The sequence below is a fragment of the Rhinolophus ferrumequinum genome, chromosome 2, assembly GCF_004115265.2.
Source record: "Rhinolophus ferrumequinum isolate MPI-CBG mRhiFer1 chromosome 2, mRhiFer1_v1.p, whole genome shotgun sequence".
Taxonomy (NCBI): Eukaryota; Metazoa; Chordata; class Mammalia; order Chiroptera; family Rhinolophidae; genus Rhinolophus; species Rhinolophus ferrumequinum.
The window spans coordinates 72467977-72494702 of NC_046285.1; the positions used below are offsets into that span (position 1 = coordinate 72467977).

The 26726-nt window shown below is 42.4% G+C and overlaps 1 protein-coding gene across 2 annotated transcripts in view; it reads left to right on the forward strand.

The window, feature by feature from the left end:
- Nucleotides 1-1725: 1725 nt before the first annotated feature.
- The window catches only part of MECOM (MDS1 and EVI1 complex locus), a 539102-nt gene continuing 514101 nt past the window's right edge, over nt 1726-26726 (forward strand). For both annotated transcript variants that reach the window (XM_033133043.1, XM_033133052.1), the window contains exon 1: nt 1726-2067. In XM_033133043.1, coding sequence (XP_032988934.1) covers nt 2031-2067 — 37 coding nt within the window. In that variant the 5' untranslated portion in view covers nt 1726-2030. The remainder of the gene's footprint in view (nt 2068-26726) is intronic.

Consider the following 26726-nt stretch of genomic DNA (forward strand, 5'->3'; position numbering starts at 1 on the left):
GACGGCCTCACATTGACAGACCCCCGGGCACTCACATTCAGATGGTTGGAGTGCCTGGTGCTTTTGCATCCACTGAATGTATAAACACACTACCTGTATGCACCATGCAGCAGGAATTGTAAAAGGACTGGGGGAAAAAACCCACCTGCCTCTTCCGTCCAGAAGGAAGGACAGAGCTCTCTTGTGTCCATATGTGTGGGCACCAGAGACTTCTCTTTTGGAAGTTTTACTTCTGCTTTGTGTAATTCCTTCCTTTGCACCTTCCCTTTTTCCTTCCTCACATTTCAATATTACACATCTGTCTCCCTTGGGACTTGTACCTTGATTCTCCAGGGACCAGTATCTTCCAGCCAAATGCCCCTGGAATCACACAGCTCTAGAGAAGGAGAATGGTGGGCATCCTAAGGGTAAATATTTTGAATTATGATTTCCTCTAGTAAAGATATTTACCAGTGCCATTGATGGATGCCCTTTGGGGTTGAACCTTGCTATTTGTTCACTCACACCCCCCAGTCCTAGTTTTGACAATAAACGACAACAGGTACAACTGGGCATTCTCAATGATCTTCCGTTCCCTCCTCTGCCTTTGCCAAACTCATGACAAGGACCTGCTTTTCTTTTCTCTTTCCTTTAACTTGAACATCCAGGATGTATTGCAGCACAGAAACTGAAAAGATTGTAATTTTCTTTTATAGTGTCTGGCAGGATTTGCAACAGATATTAATGGGGACATAAATAGCTCATGGAAGGTATTGAACAAAACTGTTTAACGCAAGGAGGTTTTACCAAGAGAAAATCTATACGTAGTTGGGATTGAATCATACCTTGAACACAGCTAGCCCCTTTAGGAGTTTCCCATTTCTGCATGCCCACTTCCTTGGTAAATCCTGTAATAAAAGCAAATTTCAACAATGTATTTTTTAAGGGTAGGGGATGGATTTCCCCACCTCCTCCTTCTTATGACCCCGGAGGTTGTGGGTTTAAGCGAATGCGTGAAAATGGCAGGCAGGCTGAGCTGCAGCAGGAGGCGACGGGGCTGCGGTGGGAGAGGCCGGAAGGTGACAGCCGACCTCAAGGAAGGCAGGAGGTCTTGGATATCAAATGCCCGAGCCAGCCCGGATCTGGGATTAAAAGGTGAAAATTACTACTTGGTGGGAATAGACCACTGAAATGTTCTAAGGATGGCAACAAGCATTGGTATTATACCTAAAATCCAGAAAGAAACAGTTATTTATTATGCTTCCAACTCTGAAAGCAGAAGCCGCAATAGTTTTAATAGTAGTAGCAGCGGCAGCAGATTTCTCGAAGTTCAAGACGATTCTTACTTTCTCCTGGATCATTCGTCGAGAGTCGAGTCCTTCTAGTTCTTTAGTATGGGAAAAATTTTAAAAGTCCTCCCTCACCTCCCACTCCTTTTTGGTATGGATGGTATAGAAAATTTCCTGCAATTTATGGTGGGAAAAACAATAGTAGTAATGATACAGGCTTATTGGTGATTCCAACACGAAATCAATACTCTGCTCAAGTTTTTTCATTCCTTTTGAGGGGGGGGGGGCGGTTGCAAAGTGTCTGCTCCCCTCTGGCTCCCTACGCTTGCTCCCCGCCCCCCGCCGCCCTCCCCGTGGCTCCCTTTCTCCGCCTCCTCGGCGATTGCCATCTGACAAGATCTCCAAATCAAAGTGATAAATCGCTCCAAACTTTTTTTGGCGGCGCTGAGATGTTGGAGGGGCGTCTAGCGCGCATGTGCGAAGGTGTCCAAACTGACAATGCTGGAGAGATAGCGAGTGTGGATTGAGAGAAAGGGAGAGAGGGAGGGAGAGAGAGTGAAAGAGGGAAAGACAGAGTGAGTGTGAAAGTGTGTGTGTGTGTGTGTGTGAGAGAGAGAGAGAGAGAGAGAGAGAGAGAGAGAGAGAGAGAGAGAGAAAGAGAGAGAGAGAGAGAGAGCGCGCGAGAGGGAGAGCAAAAGAAGGAAAAGATCCAAGAAAAAAAAAACCCAACCACACACCAGCGGCTGCAGGACTGGGCACAGCATGAGATCCAAAGGCAGGGCAAGGAAACTGGCCACAAGTAGGTGCAATATCCCTTTTCTATTGGCTTTCCCCCTCCTCTGCCATCTTGCGTATCTGTCTCCAGCGCTCCGGGAGGGAGCGCGGGGCTGCCTCTCGCTCCGGGGCCCCGGGTGGAGGGCAAGCGCAGCGCAGCTCAGCAACCTGCCGGTCCCAGCCTCCGCGCCGGGTCGCCCGCGCTCTCGCTCCTGGTTTAGGCGCCAGAAGAACCCGGCAGCCCTTAGCCTCGCGCACGGACCAGCTTTGGCAACCCCGGGCTGGGGGTGGGGGTGGGGGCAGCAAAGACTGGGGTGGGAGGGAGGAGAGAGCGCGAGAGCGAGCGGGAAGGGGTGGGGTGGGGGGGAGAAGAGATGAGAGAGTCTCCCCCTCCCCTCCCCTTCCCCCCAGGCGGAGGAGAGTTGCCTCTGGCCAACCAGCTAGTCCCGGGTGTGGGAGGGGGAGCGGGGGATGGGGGGGCGGGCTGGGGAAGGGAGCATTTTCGATCCTTGGTTTGTTTCTGGGTTTTGGGGTGGGTGGCAGGCTCCAAGGGAGCCACTGTGGCGGCGGCGGCGGGCAGCAGTGGTGGAGTTGGGAAAAGTTGCGAGGCGGCCTCTGGAAGTTGCGCGGGCTGGAGTGCTGCGCCGAGCTGCGGTTGCGGTAGTGGGCGCTGTGCGCTCGGCGGTGCTCTCCCGCGTGTGCCGCGCGGCGCGGCGGGAGGACTGGGATGGGGATTGGGGAGACGATGGTGGGGGCTGTAGTCGCGGAGTGTGTCGGGGGCATGGGCAGAGCAGAACTACGGGCTCCGCAGAGCCGCGGGCAGGTGGAGAGGAGAGGCCCTGCGAGCGCGTGGAGAGCGGGTTGTGGAGGGCACGCAGCCAGCGGCGACAGCCGCCGAGGAGAAGGGGGCCGAAAGGACGCGCCCCAGCCCGTGAGCTCTAGGCTGGCTGGGCGCCGAGTGACCCCCAGGGGGCGGGCTGCCGGGACATTGGGCCGCAGAGAGCGCGCAGCGGAGCCTCCGGCTCTCCTTCTGGACGCCACCCGGGTCTTGGGTCACTAACCCTCCCCGGCGCCCCCTGCCTGTCCTGCGTGGAGCGGCCTGAGACACGCGGGATGAAGGCGATTGGGTTCCGGGCGGAGGCGGCGAGACGCCCCCCCCCAGCCCCCACTCTTCTCGCAGAAGTGTTGGGTGACTTCGTTCGGCATTGCCCGCTGAGCCGACACTGTCCAAGATGGCATGAGTCTCAACCAGGACTGTAGGAGACAGGCCTGGGTTTGTCCAAATGCTTCTACTTCGAGTGTAAGGGGACTCGGTGGTGCCAAGACCTGGAGCAACGCCTAGCCGTCCAAAGCGCTTCTTCACCTTGAGGTGTCGGCACTGGGGGCTGGAGCTGCCATGGGAGAGGACAGGCCGCCGTTCGCTCTGCCCCTGGCTAAAAACAGAACTCTCAATTGTTTTGCTTGTGGACCAGAGAGAGAAGAGGTGGGGGGTAGGATGCTTCTCCCCAGTGAAATACCTAGCCTCCCTTGCCCCTCCATTGCACATTAAAACCAAGTACGCCCCACGCCTTTCAGCATTCGGTGTCCCTGCTGCGGCCTCGCGGAAGGAAGCCTCAGGTTCCCGCTCGGTCAGCTGGGTTTCTTTGGCGGTGGGAATGTGCAGTCTAGCCCGGCGAGATGCTGTCACCGTAGGCTCCTTTCCAGTGCTTCGTACAGTCCTCACCCAAGCACTCCCTCACTCCGCAGTACGTTTCCTTTCGCCCTGGTCTCAGGGATCAGGCTCTTTGGGTCACCACTCCTTGTGTTTCTCTTTCGGATATTGTTCATTTCCCTTAGCTGCGACAGTGGTAAAGCGCGCGGGTAGAACTCCTGTTTTTCCTGTCTGCTTTTAAATAAGGCCGATGTCTTTATTTACATCTGAGGAATAATAAATGTACATATGCTTGCAGGCCTGGGGGCTTGAATTGCGACTAAATGTTAAGGGGGAGAGACAGGAGAGGAGAGAGGGAGAGGGAGGGAGGGAGGGAGGGAGGGAGGGAGGGAGAGAGAGAGAGAGAGAGAGAGAAGAGGTTGGGGGCACTGGGGGCGGGCGGGGCGGGTGGAGAGCCTGCTTCAACGGTGAGATAAATCGTGAAATGAAAGTCCAAGGCTTCGCGCGCATCATTGCTGGGTATACACCGAAGTGAAAGCAGAACACAAAACCCTTCGAATTTTTTGGAGCAACTTTTTCAGCTATTTTAATTGTCAAGCTGTGTGCCGCCGTAGTAAAATATTCCCATACGCACAGCCCACTCAACATCCAGAAACCAAGCCTCTTTTCCGATCTGGTGATAGTTGTCATACGTTCAGTGGGAGACTTGTTTCCAAGGATGCAGCCGCCGTTTTCTGATAACTAGATACGAACTCTTACAAACTTTTCTTGCTAAACCCCAGGTTCCCGCTCGCGCAGTTCCAGCTGTTGCCACTGCGGCTGCCTTTCTCAGACAGACGTGCTGCTTTATGCAATTCTTCAGTTACAATCTGGGTAATAAAGGACATCATATTAAAACTACGCATTTTTGTATTTCGAAGCGCTAGTTCCTTCCCCCGCATAGTGCGTGAGCTTCCTAACGCATGGTGGTGACCCCTGCCGTGCAATCCAACTAATACTTCGCCGCTCAGCCTGCACCGGTTTCTTTCTTTTTCTGGGATAGCAAGAGGCCGTGTGACCAGTATACTTTAAAAAATAAACCTATCTTTATCATTGCAAAAGTAACTATTGCAATGGAAACAAATCGCATAGAAAGTTTTCTCGACTGCTTACTATTTTTTTGTCGTCTGTAAATTTCTTTGGTGGCCAAGTTTTGTCATGTTCTTGGGATCCCATGGACCAAGACCAGGGACCACAGACCCTGAAAGTACTAACTGAAGTTAAAATCCAGAATGAACGCACAACCCATTTTCCAACTTATAGGGCTCGTTTTTACACAATACTTGAAACTGATAAATTCGTTGCAATTATTTGGGAGGAACAAGCTATTTCATTAAAAAAAAATAAAGGGAAAAGCAAGAAGATTGACATTTGTACTGTCCAAAGCCCTTGGCTTTTATTTCCATCTTTAACAGAAGAAAAATGAAAGCCAAGCAGACTCTGGCAGCTCCAGGAGGCTCCCAGCCGTCTTCTTGGGCAGCTACGATAACACCTGGGCCGTGCCAGAAATGCCAGTTGCAACTGTTTTTCTCCTGGTGATGGGAAAGAAGTGAGGTTGGGTCTGCCCAGCTTGTCTAGAGCCTGAAACACCGAAGGAACCCCCAACCCCACCCCACTTCCCTAAAGTGATACCCGGCAGGGTTTCAATTACAGCAATGAACGAGTTGCAACCAGTAACCCCCCCTTAGCTACCGGACCCCCAGAAGAGTCATAAAGACCCAGAAGGCGATGCGATTAGCAAGACCCCGGCGAGGGGGCACTTGTTACTCGTACACTTGATCTCTGTTTAAAATGAGGCTCTGAATTAGGTAAGGTAGGTGACGACCCTCCCTCCGGTGCTTAAACTCCTCACCTTAACAGCCCAATACCTAACATAATAAAGGAAAGGCAAACCCAGGGTCCAGCCTGCACTCCTCGATGCTCACCTACTTGCATTTTCCTTCGTCCTTAAAAAACCAAAAAACAAACAAAACAGCATAAAACGACAACAACCCACATTAACACACAAAGCTTTGTTTAAAAATATTTTTGTTTATTGCAGACTGCTTTTGAGGAGGAAAAGTGCTTGCCCGACGGCGGAGGCAGAGGCCCCTTCTAGGAAGGTGGTTTATTTGCCATCACTTGACCATTACCCTGGCTTAGGGCTTCTTTATTGCATTTGGCACTTGGAGTGCAGTCTTCCTACAGCATTTCTACGTGTTTCGCCAAAAAAAAAAAAATGTGTTTAGGGAAAGGTTAATAACATTTTTCATTCCCTCCTCATCCTCACCACTGGGGAAGGAGACGGTTCATTAGCTGCAGAGGCAGGAAGGATGGAAAGTAAGGCTCTTTTTTCCAGATTTTTATTTGTAGGGACTGAGAAGTCGCAGGTCTTGGCGACCGTGTGTGTCTGTGAGTGTGTCTTTTGCGGAGTAGCCCAGCTCTCAGGCTTTCTGGACAGAGGCCTCTCTTTACCATCCGGGCCGGGCCTTCTCTGCGGACATTCAACACGCAGGTCGCTGATCCAGTAGAATTAATGCGTCATTTAACGAAATTTCTGCTTTCTTCTTCTTTTTTAAGTTGAAGGTAATAATTCCGTAAAGTTTCCCTTTAAACATTTTGTAGTTTGGAGTTTATTTCATTTTTAGAAGTTGGGACAAGGTTATCCGAGGCTGTAAATGTGGCCTGGGACAGGAAGGCCACAGCTGAGGACGCGTGGCTCTCTTCTCCCCGGGCAAGGGGGGCAGAGGAAGGCCAGAGAACGCCGACTTGTTGCCCTCCGCACGCCTGGCTTTTGATGCCCTCTCCCCGCACCAACTCCGCTTTGGCTTTGTTTCTGCTGGAAGCCGGCCCTGATGTGGAGAAACATGACTTGTCATCTCCTGGCCAACGGCTCTTACCCTGTTCCCAAGGTACTCAGCGCCTGGCAGAACCCTATTCCCAAGAGCTGGGTACACCCTCCCACCCCTCAGCTCATAGCCGCCTCGTGCGGAGGAAGTGGGCCCTGATGAGGAGTGGGGGTGGAGCTCGGGAGGCCCTAGTGAGCAGGGAGGCAGAGCTCACCCAGGGCGGCCCCCCACACCTCCTTCCAGCTGCTCTGCTCCTGGCTCCAAAGCTTAGGCCAGAACTCTTCTTCTCTCCCCAACCTGAGAGGTGCTGCGTGCCTGGCGCGCTGCTTCCCTGAGAGCGGGTTTGCACTGACTGTTTCTCTCTCTCTCTTCTCTCTCTGGGGATCAGGAACACACTCAGGTGTGGAGGGCAGGCACACCTCACTCATTCACTCCCCCCGGCAGAACAGGCCCCTTCTCAGCCCCGTCGGGCAGGGAGTGAGAGGCTGCGGAGAGGTGGGGAGACAGTCACACTACACGGATGTCAGGCGCATTTTCCCTTTCCCGGAATGGTGGTGAACCCCTCCTCAGCTGGAAGCCCGCTGCTCTGGGCACTTTCTAAAAAGGTCTGTGGGGTCTGCTTTTCTTTTCGGCTGGGCTGCCCAGTATGAACTCTTAGTTCCTTCCCCACCCCATTTGCCACGGTCCTCTTTCTAAAATTAGATTTCCCCCTTCCCACTCTTCTGGCCTTCCCGGTTTACCAGGGAATTCTCGAGGAAATTGACTGTGTAGTGAGAACAAGTGTGAGGAAGAAGATAAAAAGAGACAAACAAATGGAACAGAAAACGAGAGGGAGAAAGGAAGAGAGAACCAGTGTGCTTCTCCCAGCTCCCCAGTTCACACACGGATTGGTATTATTCCCCCCACCCCCAGTAAATGAAAAAAGTATAATCCTTGTTAATTACCTTTGCTTACATGCCATACAAGAAACTTCAGAGATGTTTCTACATAAGGAAGAAACTGTATACAAAACTCTTTCACAAGTGTGACATATTGCTCTAGTTCAGCACTAAAAAGCTAAACACACTTGCCCTCCTTTGAAGTGCCCTGGCTAGGGCAGCTTATTTGAGTGCCGTTCAGATATTGCTGTGGGTATAACTAATGGTCTCTACCTATTTAGCTCAAGTGGGAGGAGAGAAAGGCCTGAATTCCTTGTCCAATGGGTCCCTCTGGAGACTGAATCCTGGCTCCTGGCCAGTTCTGTACAATGTCAACATTGAATATTTGAATTCCCAGACTCTCTTTAACAAGTTTCTAAATAAATAAACTCATTGTGTGTCTGTGTTTAAAATTATTTCACCTTTCATAAAAGCTACAGCATCTTATTACATTGGCCTTGCAAGCTGATTTTTAGAAAAATAAACAAACAAACAGAGCTTATGGCATTTTAATAGGCAAACCTTCACAATATGTATGCTTCTCTTATGTGTGGCTGGGTTAGTGCTATTTAGAGGGATCTGGGGCCGTTCTGTGTGACATGCTAGTGAATTACAATAAGAAAACCAAGCTAAGTTCAGAAAGTCAGTGAAATATTAATCATAGCTAAAGGGAGGCCTGACTGTTGTAGCTTTAGAGTCTTTAGAAATATGCTAATTTGCTTGCTGTTTCCTACTCGGGACATAGAACTTCACTGATGTCTCCTAACGGGATATCTATGAGTCCCACAGTCCACAAGTGGTGTTAGGGTATAGACTTCTGCCCAGGTGGAGTTTTGTTTCTGGACTTTTTTTTTGTCTTTTAATCTGTGTCTGTCTTTGTAAGTTGGAAGGGGTAGATACACAGATGTTATTCTCATATTTCAGTTTGGTTTTGAAAAGGACCGCATGAATCCTGTTTTTACTAATATCTCAGCATTCGAACATCCACGGCATTTTTTTGCAGATAGGAACATACTTGTGCTGAGAAGTACACACAATTTAAAAAAAAAAAAAAAGAAAAAGGCAAGTTCTAGTCCTCTTGAAAGTGTGGACCCCATCTGGTGTTGTTAGGAAAGAAAGTGGAATTCACTCTAATTTGTGTGTGTAAAGTACAACATTATTAAAAAGAATGGGATTTGAAAGGGCACATAGCAAAACCCATAACATTTAACTGGTAACATGGAGCACTCAAAGCCAAGAAAAAAATACCACCAACCCATGCAAAACCTAAAATAGATTACAATGACCTCAGCCATTTTCATTTTCAAAAATAATAGCCATGATTAAAATGGGGGGAGTGTTTTACTTGGAACCATACTCTTTTGCATTATTATAAAAGCTGTTTTGTGGTTAAAGAACTGTTTCATTATAGGAAAAAAAGCAAGTGAATTTTTAATCAAATTCCTCACTCTTCAAAAGCTCTCATTCTTGAATTACTTCTTATTTTGATTTTAATTATTATTCTTATTCATTAGCAAACTTTCTTTTGGCTTGTATATCAGCCAAATCCTTGACTACTAACTTTTATAACAATTCTAAAGGATAACTTTTATTTAGAAAAGAGATTTTATTAATTCCCTTAGCAGACACCTGCCTAGGGGTCACTGACTATATAACGGGAAGAACCAAAGCTTTCTTAACCTGTTCAAGAACCAGCCTAAAGGAATTAATATTGTATATTAGGGTTGCTCAGATTATGGCATTTATGAAAGTCGTGGTACGTAGCACTTGGTGGGCTTTGGCAGTGGGTAGGCTTATGAAACAAATATCAATGAGATCCTTCTGTGAGCACGGACAAGCCATGTTCCCTGCTCTCAGGAACATTACAAACGTGCTCATTAGTGTTTGGATCTGGGTGTGGTCCCTGAGTGAAAAGCTGGGTCATCTTCAAGTTACTGAATGCCTCTGAGCGCCAGCATTTTTACTTGTAAAGTAATAATACCACCGTTCTTGGGCTGGCTGCTCTGAAGGTTAAATGGGGTAAAGGCATGAAAAGTATCTAAGTCACAAGCGATCACTCAATAAATCTTAGTCATTTCCCTTCCAATATATCAGTTCAATTTTCTGAAGAGGAATTTTTTAGACATTCTTATCCCTCCTGTTCTCTTTTTACCCAGTTTAGTTTTAGAAGTATTTGCATGTGTCGATTAAGCATTTTGTACTCGTCTGTCTCCTCAATAAATCATGTCCTCAGGATAACCGGAAGTCATCTCTAAAATTTGGGCACATTAAAACTGTCTATACCAAGCCCAAAATAGGCAGTAGATTTATTCTGAGAACTTGAGAATCTTTGCCCTTTTTTGGGGGCGAGGAGGGACTATATAAAGTGATTGAGATTTTAACTTTGCTCCACAGACTTTGGCATTGTATGCACACAGCCTAACGTCGTGCATACTCTTCAGTTGCCATAGATCGTAATCGCTTGTGTATGAAAATTTCACTTTTAATGAAATGAGTTTCGTAAGTCACTTTACTACCTTAGCCGAGTTGCTGTTCTCTAAATGAGGGGACCAGACTAGAGTAGAGCTTGTGCACTCAAATGCTTACGGGACTTGGCAGGTACAATAAATGATTAGGCGAGGTGGGTATAAGCACTAACTTCTGTTTTATTTTTATTTAAATTTTGACACCCAGCCTTTGTATTCTGGAACAAGAGGAGTGGTGGGGACCATGGCAAACTGAGAGTTCAAGCTTCAGCTCACTGCTGCCGTTGAGCAAAGCAGCCCAGTGCTACTAGGTCTTCCGCTTTTGAAGAGAAGGCAGTTATCTGGATTGTTCTGTGAATATTCTGTATTTTAAAATGTTGACTCAATCGAAAAGACAAGAACAACAAGAACAACAAACAGCATTCTGCAGGCCCAACCAAACACCTCTGTCTGTCATGGGCCCTGGGTTGGCAAAATCTAGATTAGATGATTTCCAAGGATCCTTCAAAGTTCCAACATTTTACGATATCCCCAAGCCTTCCTGAATATTACCTTGTATTTTTAAGATCTGTATCTTTCTCTTCCACCCCAAAGTTTGTGTGTGTTTTGATAGGTGGAAGTACTTATTACAGAATCTGATATCTGGCCATTTATCTGGAAAAAAGTCTTTCTAGGCCATGTTGTGTCTTTCTTTCCCTCCATACTGCTTCATAATTAATTGGTTTAAGAAAATAAACTGAAAGACTCACTCCCTCTCACGTAGCCACTGCCCACCATTCTTTCTAATTTTTTACTCAACCCAATTCATTGATTTGTGGGTTGGGGGGGTTGAGCTTTAAAATCATTAGGAGACAGTTCTCTGCAGTTTTTCAAAGTGGGAGAAGAAGTCATTTGGCTACTGTGGGTATAATGGAGAAGAGTTTGTCCCTGTCCCCTACAGTGTCCAGATGTCATGTCCTATATATCTGTAACTGAAGAACCCAACTGATTTTTTTTTTAGGACATAAACCTAAGATGGAGAAATTAGTTTCTAAGGGATGACTGTATTATTTGACAAGAGTGACACTCCTGCCGAGAACATTTTATATGTTCAGGGAACATTTAAATATAAACATATGAGTATGTTGTTCTGTTTATTATTATGAGTTGTATTTCTAGCAGATGTGGTAGGTGAATAACAGGTACAATTAAGTCCTGGAGACTAAAGGGACAAGGCATGGTGATAGAATACCAACGAAACATACACTCCCAATAAAGTCTGAAGTAAGGACTTTATAATATCTAAATCAGTACTACAGTCAAGGACTGGTGAATAAATACTTGTTACTATTAGTTAACATTGTTGGAAAAATCATCAGAGAATGCAATGCTTATAGAGAAGGATTCAGAGTAGTGATGAGCCATGCTTATAAGCATTATCAGTGGGTTAGCAGATACCTAGTTCCCAATTTTTATACCTGGAACTGAAGTCCAAATTCCTTAGCCTGGCCTTTGAGGGCCTCTCCACTCTTGAGCCAGAAGACTGTGGTCATTCTGAGCCCTGATTCTGCTTTAGATTTGCCTGGGTTCAAGTCTTGGCTCCACCATTTAGTAGCTGGGAAATGAAGGCAAGCCATCTAATCTTTCTGTACCTCAGTTTTCTTGCTTATAAAGATACCTCGTGTGAGGATTTGATGAACTAACACATTTAAAGTGCCTTAAATATAGTAAGAACTCAACACAAGTTCATTATTATTGTGTTAACTTTTCAGATTTACTTGTCTCCCTACCCACGACTGGTCCATTCAGCTTAACTTGTTTACTTATTCTGCTCTTCTCACTCTCTTCCCAGCCTAGGCTTGTGTTTCTATCTTCCAACTTTTGGTCACAATGTTGCCATAGTCTGTAAATCTAGTCATACTGTACTTTGACCATCAAAGTCTAACTCCTTTAAGATTTACTTTAAGCCCTTCCTTCTTCATGAGATTCATCCTTATCACTTGGAGACATGATTTCTCTGTCTTTTCATTTCAATAGTATGGCATTATTTTTACCTACTGTCATTTTGGCATTTTTCTAACTAAACTGTAAAACTCCTGGAGAGCTCATTTCTGTATAGTGCCTGGTTCTGTGCTTTGCATTATGGCAGATATCAGTAGGATTAGGTGATGGTGGTTACCAATGGGTTTAGGTGGATTATGTGAACCCCTTCAATTTCTTTGCCGTAAAACCTGCACAGTCAGGTAATGTCAGCACTAGAACTCTGGGATATTTGACACTTTAATTGCATACTAAATCCACAATTGGTCTATTTTGACAGTGATAAACCAGCTGGAAAGCACATTTAGAAAGTAGAGTATTATTCCTAATTTTCACAAATAATGCTCCTCATTTGCCAGTGCTGGTATAACCCATGGCTCCTCACTTAAATTACAAATTTTTATTGATCTACACTCAATCTTAAGGCTTATGGAAACTGTACGGGACTCTGGAGATTGTCAACGGAGTCAAGTAGAGATGGGGAAGCAGTGTGTGGACTCCCGTAATTCCTAGGGATCTGGGAGCAGTCAGCTTCACAAAAGTCATCAGAAGCCGAGTTTGTACATAAATTCTAATCCCAATTTAGGCTGTATTAATAGAGCATAGCAAGAAAAATTTTGCTGTATATTTTAATGTCCATTTATAATTAAACAATTTAAGACTGACAGATAATGCTGTTCCATTGAATCTTGTTTTACTGATTAAATTAACCCCACTCACTTAATGGGGCTACCTTAATTCAAATGCAATCATGACTTCTTGCTCTCCCCACACTTCTCTCCTTACTCCCCATGCCCCCATTTCACAAATCTCTCTCTTATTTCTATGGAGAAAACAGGGCTGTTTGTGCCTTGGATAACTGTCTTGAAGACCTGAATGAATGCAGGGTCTTTTGGGTCTCAGACACCTGCAAGAATCTGATGAAAGGGAGGGAGCCTCTCTCCAGAAAATGCAAATATGTATACAAATTTTCATGCAATTTCCGTGGTTCATGGTCTGAATTCCAATCATTGATATTATCGTGGTTCACTCATGTATTCAGACTTGATTCACCTAGTATGTTACTTATATAATGCCTAAATTCTTATCAATCTCTTTTTCATTATCTTAGAAACATGATTTTTTTCTGATTACAAAATTTATACATACTTGTTCTAACAACTTAAAAACTGCAAGAACTATCACATAGGAAAGTGAATGAAAGTTATTTGTAGTCTACTTCTTTTTTTTTTTGGCACATACCACCTGCAATTAACCACTATTCATTGTTTAGCGTCAAGTCCTGTAGATTTCCCCCATGCATCTATTAGTACGTACATGTATGTAGCTTCATAACTTTTTACAGCCACTTGCTTTTTTCTTATCAAAACTTAATAATATACCTCAGACAGTCCCTGTCAGTATGAAACAATCTAACCCATTCTTTTAAAGGCAGCAGATCTTCCATTGTTTGGATATAACACATTTTATTGAACTGGTCCCCTATGGATGACATTTGGGTCATTTCCAGTTTTCAGAACAGTACAGACAGAGAAGTTCCCCAAACCAGGACTCTAAGGGAAAATGAAAGTGAACTGTATAATTAAAGGAAGCTCACAGTTCAGGGGGAAGTGTCCTGGCCTCTGAACAGCGGGCACAGCAGGCCTTTGGGAAGGTCACAGAGGGTTACCTAACCCTGTCAGGACAGATTAGATTTCCAAGCATCTTTACCTCCCGGAAGATCAAGGGTAGAAGTCCGGAGGTAAGGTACATCTTTATAAGGCCCATTGTGATATACTTGTCATGATTCAAGTTGACTGGATTGTTCTGAACCCCATATTTATGCCCCATTTCTGTCTTCTCCTGCTGCTCAGAACAGGCTGTAGCTGAAATCAATCCATATAGCCCTAACTGGATAAGGAGAAGTAAGTTGTCAGGGTTTCAAGTCTCAAGTTTTTTGATTTTCTAAATTGTGATTTCTTTGTTTGTGTGGTACATTATTATCACGCTACCTTATCCTATATACACACCTTAAGCTAACTGATGTGACTAGATAAACGCAGAAGGTTATCTGAAGCCAATCAAAAAGTTATTGATGTTCTTTAAAAAAACTACCCACAATAATTTCTAACCCATGAATTAGAAAGACCATTTTTATAGGAAAACGTTTTTCACTGAGTAACCAGGCTATGGGAACATTTTTATAATGGAAACTATCTTGTACTTTTAGCTATAGCATCAAAAATATGACAGTATAATGTTACACTCTAAAGCCCATCAGATGCAAAATTCCAGTTTTTGATTATAAGTTATAAACCATGATAGAGAGACTTCTGAAAAGTGGTTTTCTTTGGCAATGATGTTGTTGATTAAATATAAAAAAATCAGAAAAAATTAGTTCAGCCCATTTCTTTACACAGAAGTTTACAAAAAATGGAATAGCTGGGTTTTGGTTCGAGTGGGAACATCTTTGTTTATTAAACTCATTGGAGTATATTAGATTAGAAACACACTAGACATTTTAGATTGGTTTTGAAATGGTACTAGTCAAGGAATTAAAAATTTAGTCATAGAAATCTTTTTGAGAATTAATTTACTTTGTGATTTTGATTCCTCAGAGTACAGTATTTGTTCCAAATTCGTGTATTTTTTTTGTATGTATGCATAATGGTTGTTCCATGAAGTATTACTCTTGTTAACATTTTCAAAGTATATTTTAAATGAGATCAATCAAATTGAGTCAATACATGGTTATTGAGTGCCTAGTATACATAAGGAATGATGAACGAAATCCTAGAAACACTCACTTTCCTGAAAATATTGAGTGTCAGCATTGACAGACATACATATACTCCTGACAATGGTCTATTAATTGAAACAAAGATTACCATGTGCCTGTTGCTGATTATCAATGCTACAAGGAGGTTTTGTGAGCTTGGAATACTGCGTCCTATGCCTGACTCTTTAAATATTTTGTTAACATTGTGAAGTCACACACCCAACAAGCTACAGTGCCATTCCAAGGGTTTGGGGTCTTCCATCTGAAAATAATACCATACTTCATTTCTCTTAATACCTGTCAGATGTGGAGGTCAGTGCCTGCCTCACTAAATTACTTGTGCGTTAATGCTGATATGGTTTTCATTCAAGATACTTGAAAATAAAACCAGGCTCTTTATAAATACTTACTTGATGACTGTCACCCATCCATTCATTCAACAGCTGTTTATTGAGTGGCTGCAATTCTAGGTGAAGGGAAGACGGTAGTACACCCGCAGACAATGCCCCTGCTTACATGGAGCTCCCATTCTAGGCGAAATAAATGCATATGGTCATATACTTTCAGATGTTGACTTGTGGTATGAAGAAGATAAAGCAGGGTAACTTGCTAGAGAGCACCCAAGCACCCAGGGGCATTATTTTAGAAGGGTGGTAAGGGAAGACCTGTCTGAGAGGATGACATTTGAACACAGAGCTAAATGAGGAGAATGTTTATAAGTACTTGAAGTGTGGTACGTTGAAACTTAGAGAATGGCGAGCATATTCAACTTGCCTCATTCTCTGACCTAGGGCAGAAGCAGAAACAGTGTACAAGTATTGTATTTTTTTTCGTTTGTCGAATGCATTTATAGATACCACATGTACATTTAGCTAGCTGGCTCCATAGCCTAGGAGCCAGCACACAGGTGTTTGAGTACCTTCCCTTAAAGATGGAGGGAGCTTTGTGTTTGATCTGTAAATACTAGGTTAGTGGCAGCACCCGAGGAGTATATTAGGTTTCTGAACCCATAATTCAGTCCAGTTACTCAATATTTATTGAATATATATGCAACAGCCCAAGCCAAGCACTGATTATACAAAATACAAAGAGAAATAAAACGTTTCCTGCCCTTGAGGAACATAGAGGATATCGGGAGAGACAGACACATGAACAGAAGGTTTCAGTGCAGTGGGGTAAGTGCAAGAGCAAGGGTAACAGGTCTGTCCCTGTTGAATCACTATGATCTGGACAGTAGTGTGTGACCATTGGCACACTCTCTTTTCACATCTATTCTTGCAAAAAATTCTTTGACCTATATTTTTCTAAGCTCAGAAAAAATACATGTTTCAAATTTGAGGGTTAAGAGTTTGCATGTGTTTCATGCATTTTAAAGCATATTTCTAAATGTATCTTCTGAGCCTTCAAATGCCTACCTAGTATGAAGGACATTTGTATATTGATGGGCAATTAAATGTTGCCTGAAAGGTCTACCAATTATATTTGTCTGTGGTTAAGGGAATGCTGATTGCAATGACTGAGTAAGATGTAGGATGAACTTGAGGTATATGCCCCAAGACCCAGGGCTCTGCGGATGTCAAATTACTCTGCCCATGCTCACCAGTTGCAGTGTATTTTATCCCTTGTGCAGTCAGAGCACCTAACCTTTCCCATCATGGTTCAAGAAGTTCTTTGTTTAAAGGATCTCATAGAGTTTCCCCCAACTCTTTGCCACTTGTGGCTTTGTCGGAGAGCAAAGGTCTGATCAAAATGCCCAAACTGAAGTGTGCATGGTTTCAAAAGGTGCATCTTGCTTTTAGGCTCAGTGTTTTATCCAGTAGAAGATAGTGCTACACAAAGACTGACATGAGCTTGTATCTCAGGTCTGCATGTGATTTTATTGTTTGTACAACAGAAATAAGAATGAAAAACACTGCCTTCTCTTCCAATTCTCTTTGCCAACCATCTTGCGGTGCTGTGCATATGTGGCTAAGCCAATGTTCCAGCCATTAGGCTTGGCACAGCAATCGGTGCGTTCAACATCATTACTGCTGGGCACAGTTTAAAATCCTGAGCAAACTCCCCATTTGCCTAAATGCATAAGATGCTAGTGGTTAAGTATCCTATTGATAACGTTGTAATATTAAAACACCAACCTAGATTGTAGTTTAACCCATGAAGCAACACTGTATTTTCATTTCTTTGACCTACAAATACTGGGTAGATCGATCTGAACAAGATAGGAAATGTCAAGGTAAAAAACATTATGCATCTAGGGCTTTCAAAGGACCTCATGATCTGTATATCATCAGATCTCGTTCTGCTCTAGAGTGATGGTAATCTCAGTCACCAAGGTTTAAACTCAAGAAAAGAAAATACTCTGATATCTAAGATAATAAGCTGAACCTTAGGAAACCTTCCAAGGGAATCTGTGGGGTTGACTGGGACTCAGAAACTGCTTCCAGGGTGTGTGGAATGAGACCATTTTGCTTCCTTTTATCACTCTTGGCTTGATTTGCTTAATCATATCATGACATCTCATTATGTGAACTTGACAATTAGTAATAACTTTCCTAAGAGGAAAATGCTCTCTGCAATGATGTCAGCCCTATCTACCTTGAAGATAGGCTCTTATATTTTCTTAGGTGTGGTAATCTCAAAAGTTTAGTATATTTTGGGCACCATAGGCATGTTTTTGGGTGGATGATACTGCCCAGTGAGTCAGTACACAGTTTGAGACCCAACTTTGCTACTTATCAACTTGGTGTCCTTGGGTAGGGCTTGAACTCTTGGAGCTCAACAGCCTCAGGTATAAGATAGGAACAATAACTACCTTCCTCCAGACTAGTATTATTAAAATAAGATGGCATATGTGTAAACTTTTATAAGCTGTAAAGAGCTGTATAAATTTAATGTGCAAGAGAAACTTCTAGAAGTTATATAACATTAAAAATGCTAGGGAGGGATTAACAGTGTAGACTCTGAAGCCACTTTATATAGAGTGAAATCTTGGCTCTGCTACTACCTAGCCCTGTGGTCATGTACCAGCTACTTAGCCTCTCTGTGCCTCAGTTCCTTCACTTGTAAAATGGAGATAATTTATAACAACAAGTAATAGTACTAATCAAGATTATTTAGTGTTTATGCATTATTGAGGTTAGTTCTCACACCTCTATGAGGTGGGGGATATTATTATCTTGGTTTAGAGATGAGGACACTGGCCCTAGGCCGCTCTGTTCCAAGTACAAAGCTGGGATCCAGCCTGGATCTGCTTTACACCAAAGCCTAAGAACTTAATCTAAACACTCCACTGCCTTATTTTTTTCATCCAGCAATAAAAGTGGAACATTACATTGCCTGAGTATTCCAGAGCTCATAAAAGGTAATATAATTTTGGATAGAGGATACCTTAATTTAAAGAAATGATTTCATACAACTCTTAGTAAAGAAGGATTTTCCTGCAGTCTATATGAGTAATCTTCTCTTTATGACAAGGGCTGATTGTCTTTGTCTTTCATTTTCTTCCCAGAGTTATCTGCAGTGTGGTTTTTCCATCACTTGATGTTTTTAGTTTTATTTAGGGAATTCTACAAATCTTTGTCAAATGAATGACTTAGGAGAGACTTTATTACTTCATTGCTTGAAATCGCAAGCTAATTATACTTTACAACTTACCAGTGGATGGTGCTGGATTCAGATTCCAATTTTCTAAACAATGCACTATGAATGTAAAGTTGCCCAAGGTCCTCAGTATATTCTTAAGGCAAGGAAAGCAAGCTACAACTTTCTGCCTCTTTCCTTTTTGTATAACATCTGAAACCAAGCCCTGTTCACTCCTCTTCAACTTTGTTTTAGTATCCAAATCACTTGGGCCTTACGACAAAGTATTTGGCTGGTTGCATGATTAAATAATCTGTGGGATTTAACTAAGGGGAGTGCTAATGAGTTCTCAGATCTAGTCCCTTTTTTGTTTGTTTTTTATTTTGGGGAAGAGGGCAGTAGACAAGTTAGGAGAAGATACAGTGACTAAAATATGGCTGCATAGAATCACTTGGAGAGCTTAAATATATGAGAGCTTGGGATCCACTCCGAACCAATTAAATCATAATCTCTGGGGTTGAGGCTCAGGCAGTGGAAAGCAATGAGTCCTCGATATAAGAATGGGAACAAAGACATCATTTTGATTGAAGAATTAGGGAGCTAGCAGAGATAGCAAAGGTGCTTCCACATGCTATCTTTGGGGATGATTGTAGGATTATATACCTGTTAATGTTTGGCTTCTTTTTAGTTTTTACAGGCACAAGTTGGAAGTTGGAAATATTTTCTTGGTCCATAGCTCCATGAACTTGCTTTCTGCCTATGATTTCTGGCCTTTGTAGCAGTAATAGGTGAGAGATTTCTAGTGTGAAAGGTCAACATTGGGAAGACTTCATCACAGAGAGTGGATGATTTTTTTTGAGTCCAGGATCTCTGACATCTTTTTTGAACATTTTGACCTGGTAGCTATTTCTAAGGAGACAATAATGTTTTTCAGGTTAAAAAACAACCCAAACAAGACCAGAATTAGCAGCTGCTTTGAGAGAGACCACTTCAATATTGCTAGTATTACTAGTTGCTTTTGCCCTTTAGTTTTCTAGGATCTCAGACACAAATGCTTCTGTCAACCTTCCCATGTGAAAGGACCTCTGGGGATTTTAGAGAAGGCATTGGGGAAAACAGAAAATGAATTGTAGAAAAATATGTAGCGGTTTCTACACAGAAATGTTAAAAAGCAGGAGTAGGTTTTCAGGTTGGGCTTGTGCTTATTTTAGGAAGTTTGGATGTCGAATGCCAGTGACCCTTATGCCTGGCTGGTTTTAATGCTATCAGTCACTCACTTCCATATACAAGAAGATTTATTAAATAAACGCACATCGAATGTTTAGTTGTACCTGAGTGCACTTGCTCAATGTGCCCGATGGTTCTAGAGGTTTCATTGAGCTCAGTGAGATGGACACCAAAACACACCATGGTAAGGAACACAGACATTTGTGTGAAGGAGAATGGCTTTTCTGAATGACAGGAATTAAGCCAGAAGCAAGGTGTGAGTGTATATTTTTAAAATGTGTGCTTGTGTATATTTTTGGACAGTTGATGGTCCCTCCTTCAGTATTAGCTTAAATTGCATGTTTCAAAATCATTAACTGTGTTGCCCAGATCCTCTGAGGAATTTCATTTGGATTCTGCAGCTTATTTCAATGATGATTATTCTAATCGCCCCTTTATTTTTTCTTTCAAAATGATTACTTGCATTTTGTAATTTTTAGAATTTCCTTCAAACCAAGTATAAAGGGATAAGGTTGTTTAGTCGTTTAAAAGAGAGATTAAGCCATGTTTTCATAAGAGCTTTTGAATGTTTATTTTGATTATAATGCCAGTGTAAGATGAATATAAAATATAAAATGCCAAAAGCTGAGAGGATAATTTTCTAGCCTCAGGAGTGGGACTATAGAATCACAAGTATTTGAGATAAACTGTGTATATTAAGAGCATTGTAAGCTGCAGTAAGAGGAGGTTTGCAGCAAGCTATATGGTCAACCAGAGAACATAGAATGATTCCATTCTGCAGCTGAGGCTTGACATAAGGAAACTGAGGGTAACTTTTTCCAGGCCACCCGTATGAGAGAGGTGGAACTGGGAAGAGATTTCTAGCTACCAGACTGCTCATGTCCTTTTCCATCAGAGGATGCTTTGTGACTTATTTTATGGGAGTGGAGCATCTCTTGAAAAGGGGCATCATTTTCACTATGCAGACATGATTCATTGAATTCTCACTGTGTTAAATGCGATTGTTTCTGCTATAGTGCTCCATACATACCATTGCGACAAAATAGAAAGCTGTGTTCTAAAAGATAGGCCCAGTACTCAAAACTCACTGAAGGTGGAGGCCTGAGGCCAGGCCAGAGTTGTCATAGTGCCCTCAGTTCATGTTTATGAAGCTTCCATTTGGTGAATGATTTTATATGAAGGATTCTCTTAGTAATTTTATATGTGACCTATTTCTCCCTTATGAAGCTTCTGTTTTGAGAGTAAGCAGAAGGAAATGGTAGTAATAACAAAATTGGTTTTTGCTCATTCACACTTTTCTGCCATTTGGATTATGGGGGTAGTGAGGTGGGAGACAGGATGGCAAAGGCAAAGATGTGGAAGAAAAACATAGGTGTGTAGGAGAGGATGTGCAAGGCGGAGCAGCCTGGTATGCTTATAAGAGGGTTTGCTTAGAAAACACAGTGCTAATAGTTCAATATTTAAACATCGATATGTGGGGATTCACACATCTCTATTAGTAGTTCCGTGAAAAGGAAATTTAGCAAAATCAGATTGATGACTGATGTAATTTAATTAGACTCTGGCTTCATAAATATGCAATGTTATTTGAATGAGAGGTTAAATCATTAGATTTCCTGAGAAAAATGGCAATTTGGTTAGCTTTGGAATTGGTGGCAGATATTTCCACTGTGGTATTTAAGTGGATAAAATAATTTGGTAATTTAAAAATTAGAAGAAAAGCTAAATATGAATAACCAATTACAGTAGCTATTTGTAGCTATTTCCTGCTGTCTTTTGTAGCTCTGCCTCTCTTTTCCAGTTTTGCGATTGCAGATATTTCTTTCTTGAACCATGCACCTATTAGGTTTGTGGCCCCCTGATAATTTCACACTGCCCTAAATCCTTTGCATGGTGGCTTTACTAGCACATCCAGGACAAACCATTAAGACTTTATAACGATATTAAAATCAGTCAGTTGACCAAAGAGACTTACTGATTATTTTTTGTTTTTTTTTGATAGGTCAGTAAGATGAGGTAGGGGAAGGGAGTGTGAGAGTACTTTTTTTTTTTTTTTTTTTTTTAAAGATTTTATTGGGGAAGGGGAACAGGACTTTATAACAGTGTGTACTTCCAGGACTTTTTTCCAAGTCAAGTTGTCCTTTCAATCTTAGCTGTGGAGGGTGCCGTTCAGCTTCAAGTTGTTGTTCTTTCAGTCTTAGTTGTGGAGGGCACAGCTCAGCTCCAGGTCCAGTTGCCATTGCTAGTTTCAGGGGGTGCAGCCCACCATCCCTTGCGGGAGTCGAACTGGCAACCTTGTGGTTGAGAGGACGCGCGCTCCAACCGAGCCATGTGGGAGCTCAGCGGCAGCTCACCTCAAGGTGCCGTGTTCAATCTTAGTTGCAGGGGGTGCTGCCCACCATCCCTTGGGGGACTCCAGGAATTGAACTGGCAACCTTGTGGTTAAGAGCCCACTGGCTCGTGGGAAGAAGTTAGGAGCATGGAGCTTTAACCGCCTGAGCCACCCGGCCGGCCCTTTTTTTTAACCTTTGTTTTGAATAAAGTTCTGGTCAGGGAAAACACCTGAGGCTGTGAACCCATAGGCTTACTCTCCGAGTAATTTGGCAACTTGGAGGGTGATGGGTCCCTCTCTATAATGACTCTTCCCCAGTCAGTCTTCTTCGCTTTTCTCTTCTCTGAACTGCTCTTTACTTCTGGCCAAGATTCTTTCCTTTTCACTCCTTTTCTGTTGTTGTTGATAGTTGGCTCAAGAACATAGTTTAGAGTTGATGAATTTGCAGTTTCCTTAACATTTCATCAGTTATTCGACTATTTTAAAATCCCATTTGCAAATATTTTCCTTCTTCCTTGTCTTCCCTTCACGTTTGAAATGGATAAAGCAGAAGTTTTATTTTTCACGCCTACCTTCCCTGTCACCATCTGCACCATCCTTGTATTCTCTTTAAGCCGTTCTGTTAGATTCTTTGCTGAAATGAAATATATGATTAATAAATGGGAAGGCCCTTACTCATGATTGATAACTACTCTTAGAAACACTGTCATTTGCAATTCATTAAATGCCTTCTTTGCCATTTATATTTACTGAAAATTGATACTCTATGTATTAGTTCTTTCTCAATGACAGATCACTGGTAAATGTATAATTAAAAGAGAGCTTAATTCCAATTTGTCTTCATTTCTCCTTGAAATAATTTTACAGCTGTCATATGGACCTTCTTCTCCATTCCAATGCATTCCTCTTTGCCTGTTCACACCATTGTTCTCTCTTATTTTTGAATTTCTTTCTCAGGGCAATGTCATATTGTCAAAGGACCCAAATTCAAATTCTGCCTCTGTCATTTGCTGTGAAACTCTGGACAAATTGTTAACTGGCCCCCACCTTCAGTTTTCTCACCTATAAAGTGGGAGTGAGAGTACTTATTTTGCACAATTGGAATGAGGTTCAAATGAGATAATATATTGGAAAGTTCTTTGTTAGCTGAAAAATGGTATACACATTGGAACTGAATTAATCACCGTGGTTCATTCTCTAGCTCCTCTGAATAAAATGCCTGTGATAATGACTCATAATTGTAGCTTATAGATACATCTCATGGAATAATTTGCAAGGGAAATGAAAGGCTGGCAACAGATATGTAGTGAAACCTACAGTGAGCAGTGCCAAGTCTCCCCACTGCACAGGAGCACAGAAGGTACAGCCTTATCAAGAAGGAGTTGGCTTGATGGGGTTAAAGTCACTCAGATGTGCTGACTCACCCAGATCTGTGCCCTGTGCAAATAGAGAGCAGTCGGTGCACTGATTAATTTTCTTTCAGCCGACCATGCCCTGAGATAACTTCAAGTATGTTCCTGCTTCTTGTCACTATGATGACTCCAGCCCATCCCCTTAGACCTCAGCCACTGGCCTCCTGACTCCTTAATCTTGCTCTGGTCTGGGGTTTTTACCAAATGAGCTTTCTTGATCACTGAACAGATTTCCTTCCATTTTCCTCAACTCCCATCTAAACTAAAGGTGGCCTTTAGTGTTCCAGGTGGTGAGGCTCCTCTGTGGGAAGACTTCCACTTACCCAATGCAGCTTCTTCCTGCTTGTGGAAGACTGGGCTTCAGGCCTCCTAGGGCCTGCTGGGGCTTCAGGTGATTGGTCAAAATCTTCATAGCCTCTGTAGGAGAATATGTTGAGCTTTATCCCCCAGAGGGTGTCTGAGCTCTTCCTGAGGGCTTGCATTTATTGGGTGAGGGAGAATGATGTAAGCTTAGAGTCACCTTCTTACAATTTTGGTGAGGTTACATCCTGTCTAGCACACCTTGACTCATGGGAGGTATAGGTTTTGGGGTTTTGTAGTAGCTCTACAAACTTGGACATCGACTTCATTTCTGTAAGACCGAGATGAGACGACTTACCTCATAGGGGGTGTTGTGATGTCTCAGTGAGATCATATTTGTACTGTGTCTGGTATTTTGAAATCTTCAGTAAAATCCTCTTCAGTACTACGCCCTAGGTAAAGATGTTACTGTCACCACCTCCATTTATAGATAAAAGTAAATGTTAAGTAAAACCAAATATTACAGTAAAACTAAATATTAGAATAGAGCAGAGACATGGACATACTCTTGTGGATAGGTTTTTCCTGAAATTCCATTAATGCATCAATATTTTTTTTGGTTCTGTCCTTAACTGACCAGCCTGTCAGAAGTAATCACCAACATTTTAGAATAGTAAAAGACAATGTTTTGAAGATTTTTCAATAATTATTTATTGATAGCCCAATTTCTTTTTCAATCTTGGATAAACTTATCTTCAGATTCTGATCATATTTGTACTGTGAAGGATAAGGTTGTGTCCTGATTATTTTTATTATTTTTTTGAGTTTTTTATTTTTTTAATTCATAGTTATTTATTTACTTAATCTGTTTTGGGTCCTGATTATTCTTTAGTGTTTTAAGTATTCTTTTAATAGGTAGTATATTGTTTATCAACTTTAGGTACTGTGGCAGACTTTTATTGTTCAAATAAAATATTTGAATACTTTTTTGAATTAAAAATTTGAATAAAATATTTGACTATTTTTCACAGTAAATATTCACTACCCCTACTGGGGGAGAATTATACTTTCTTATCCTGTGACTCTAGGCTTATTCTGACCAATATATGTGAATGGACAGAAGTTTTTATGATTCAGCATGTAGCTCCCCGTGTTTTGTTTTTTCTCTCTGTCACTAGAGCTGGAATGTTCCAGACAGAGGCAATTTTAGCAGCCTAGGTCCTGGAGGAAAGATGGAGCTGAGGCATAGTTGGCCCAGAATGAGACACATTAGTAAGAAATAAACTTTCGTTGTAAGCCACAGAGATTTTGGGAGTTATTTGTTACTGCAGCATAACCCAGCCTATTCTGACTGTAGGTATAAACATTTGTGAATTTTGCTTAATACTTTATTGATGTAACAATTACATATGTTATATGTACTATATGTACACACATATCCTGTATGTACTTGGGGTTTTGAAAGCTCTGAATTGTCTTTAATATGGTAATTGGTTTTCATTTACTTCTTTTTCCTACACTGATTATAGGAGTTTTGTGAATAAATAAGTATACCTGAAAGATATTAGTTGTTAATAAAAACAAACAAGTTTGAACTGGCTTAAAAAATTATTAGCTTATGAAACTGAAAAACCTACATGTAGATTATGCTTTGGGCATAGTTTGATCAGCTACCTGGCCCCACGTTTCTCATTTAGCTCTTCTTTCCTCTGTCTGTTGGCTTCATCCTCAGATTATTGCAAAACATTTTACTACATGCTTCCTTATTCATATTCAAGAGGAGGGAGAAGTTTTCTTTTCTTCAAAGCTTCAAAAAACAAATAACCTTTTCTTTAATTGGACTGACTTAGGCAATATTCTAGTCTCTGAAGAAACTTCTGTGGAGAGAAGAACACTATTCACTGATTGACCCAGATCTGAACCAAATTAGAACCCACCCCTGGAACTTGGAGGGACATTGTATTAATATGGGAAAGGTAGCGGCTATAGCAGATGAATTCCAAATTCTCTCTGGTTTAATAAAATGAACACATATTTCTCAGTCATGTGATAGACTAATGCAAATGTTGCTAATCCTAACGAGTGGTTCACCTTTAAGAGTTTATTCAGGGGTCTTAGTATCTTAGACTTCCTCCATCTTCAACACAGAGCTTCCAAAGTTGCTGCAAAGGAAAAGAGATCTTGGGAAGACACATTCGCTTCTTAACTGCTTTACCTCAGAAGTGACATACATCACTTCTTTCACATTCCATTGGTGAGAACAAGTCATATGGCCCCTCTTAGTTCAAGAAAAGTGTGAAATGTGGTCCTTGGCTGGGCATCTGTTTCCCAGCATGCCCTCCGCACTGTGGAAGGCAGCATGAATCTTTGGTCGTGGTCCAGCCAAGTCTGCCACATATGTTAATCCCACCCATGCGGCACAAAGGGAGAGGAATGGAGCGAATGTTGGGGAGGCAACTAACCATGTCAACCACACCAGGGAATCTGGTCTTGATGTCAGGCAGGCATTGATTTGTGCTGAAGCAGATGTGTGAGCCCTCCATTGCCTATTGGACTAACTTATGCAATCAAAAGTCCATATATTACTTAAAAGTAACATTAGAAAATTATTTAAGCTAGTAAATAAATGATTTCTCATAAGATGGCAGTTTCCTGTCTCTTGAGGAGCAGGTGAGGGCCAAGGCTCAGGTGGTATGTGAAGTCGGGTGCTCTTTCTCAGAGTCTTGGTGTGTGGTTGCAGAGGACAAATGCTGTCAGTCATGTACTGAGGGTTGCTGGGGATGAACTAAGGAGAATATGTGCAGAAGGGTCACATACAGGGGCTGCATGCAGAGTGAGAACTACACTATGAAGAATGCATTGAGAGAGTCTTGAGGAATAAGACAAAGCAGGAGAGTGAGAGGGAGGTCAGTAGTTAGGTGGGAGGAGGCTTTAAGACATTCCCAAAATGAATCCAAATGCCAGTAAAATTTCTAAGTGCTCTGAGAGTCTAGACACGCCAATGAAAGAAATACAGCTCACTCTAATGATCTATTATATAAGAGTTTTAACTATCAGTCCTTTCATCTGTATGAAATACTTTGGGACCTTTTCTTATCCTTCAGGTGTCAGATTAAATATTTCTTCTCTAGAGAGACCTTTCTTGATCAGAATTTCC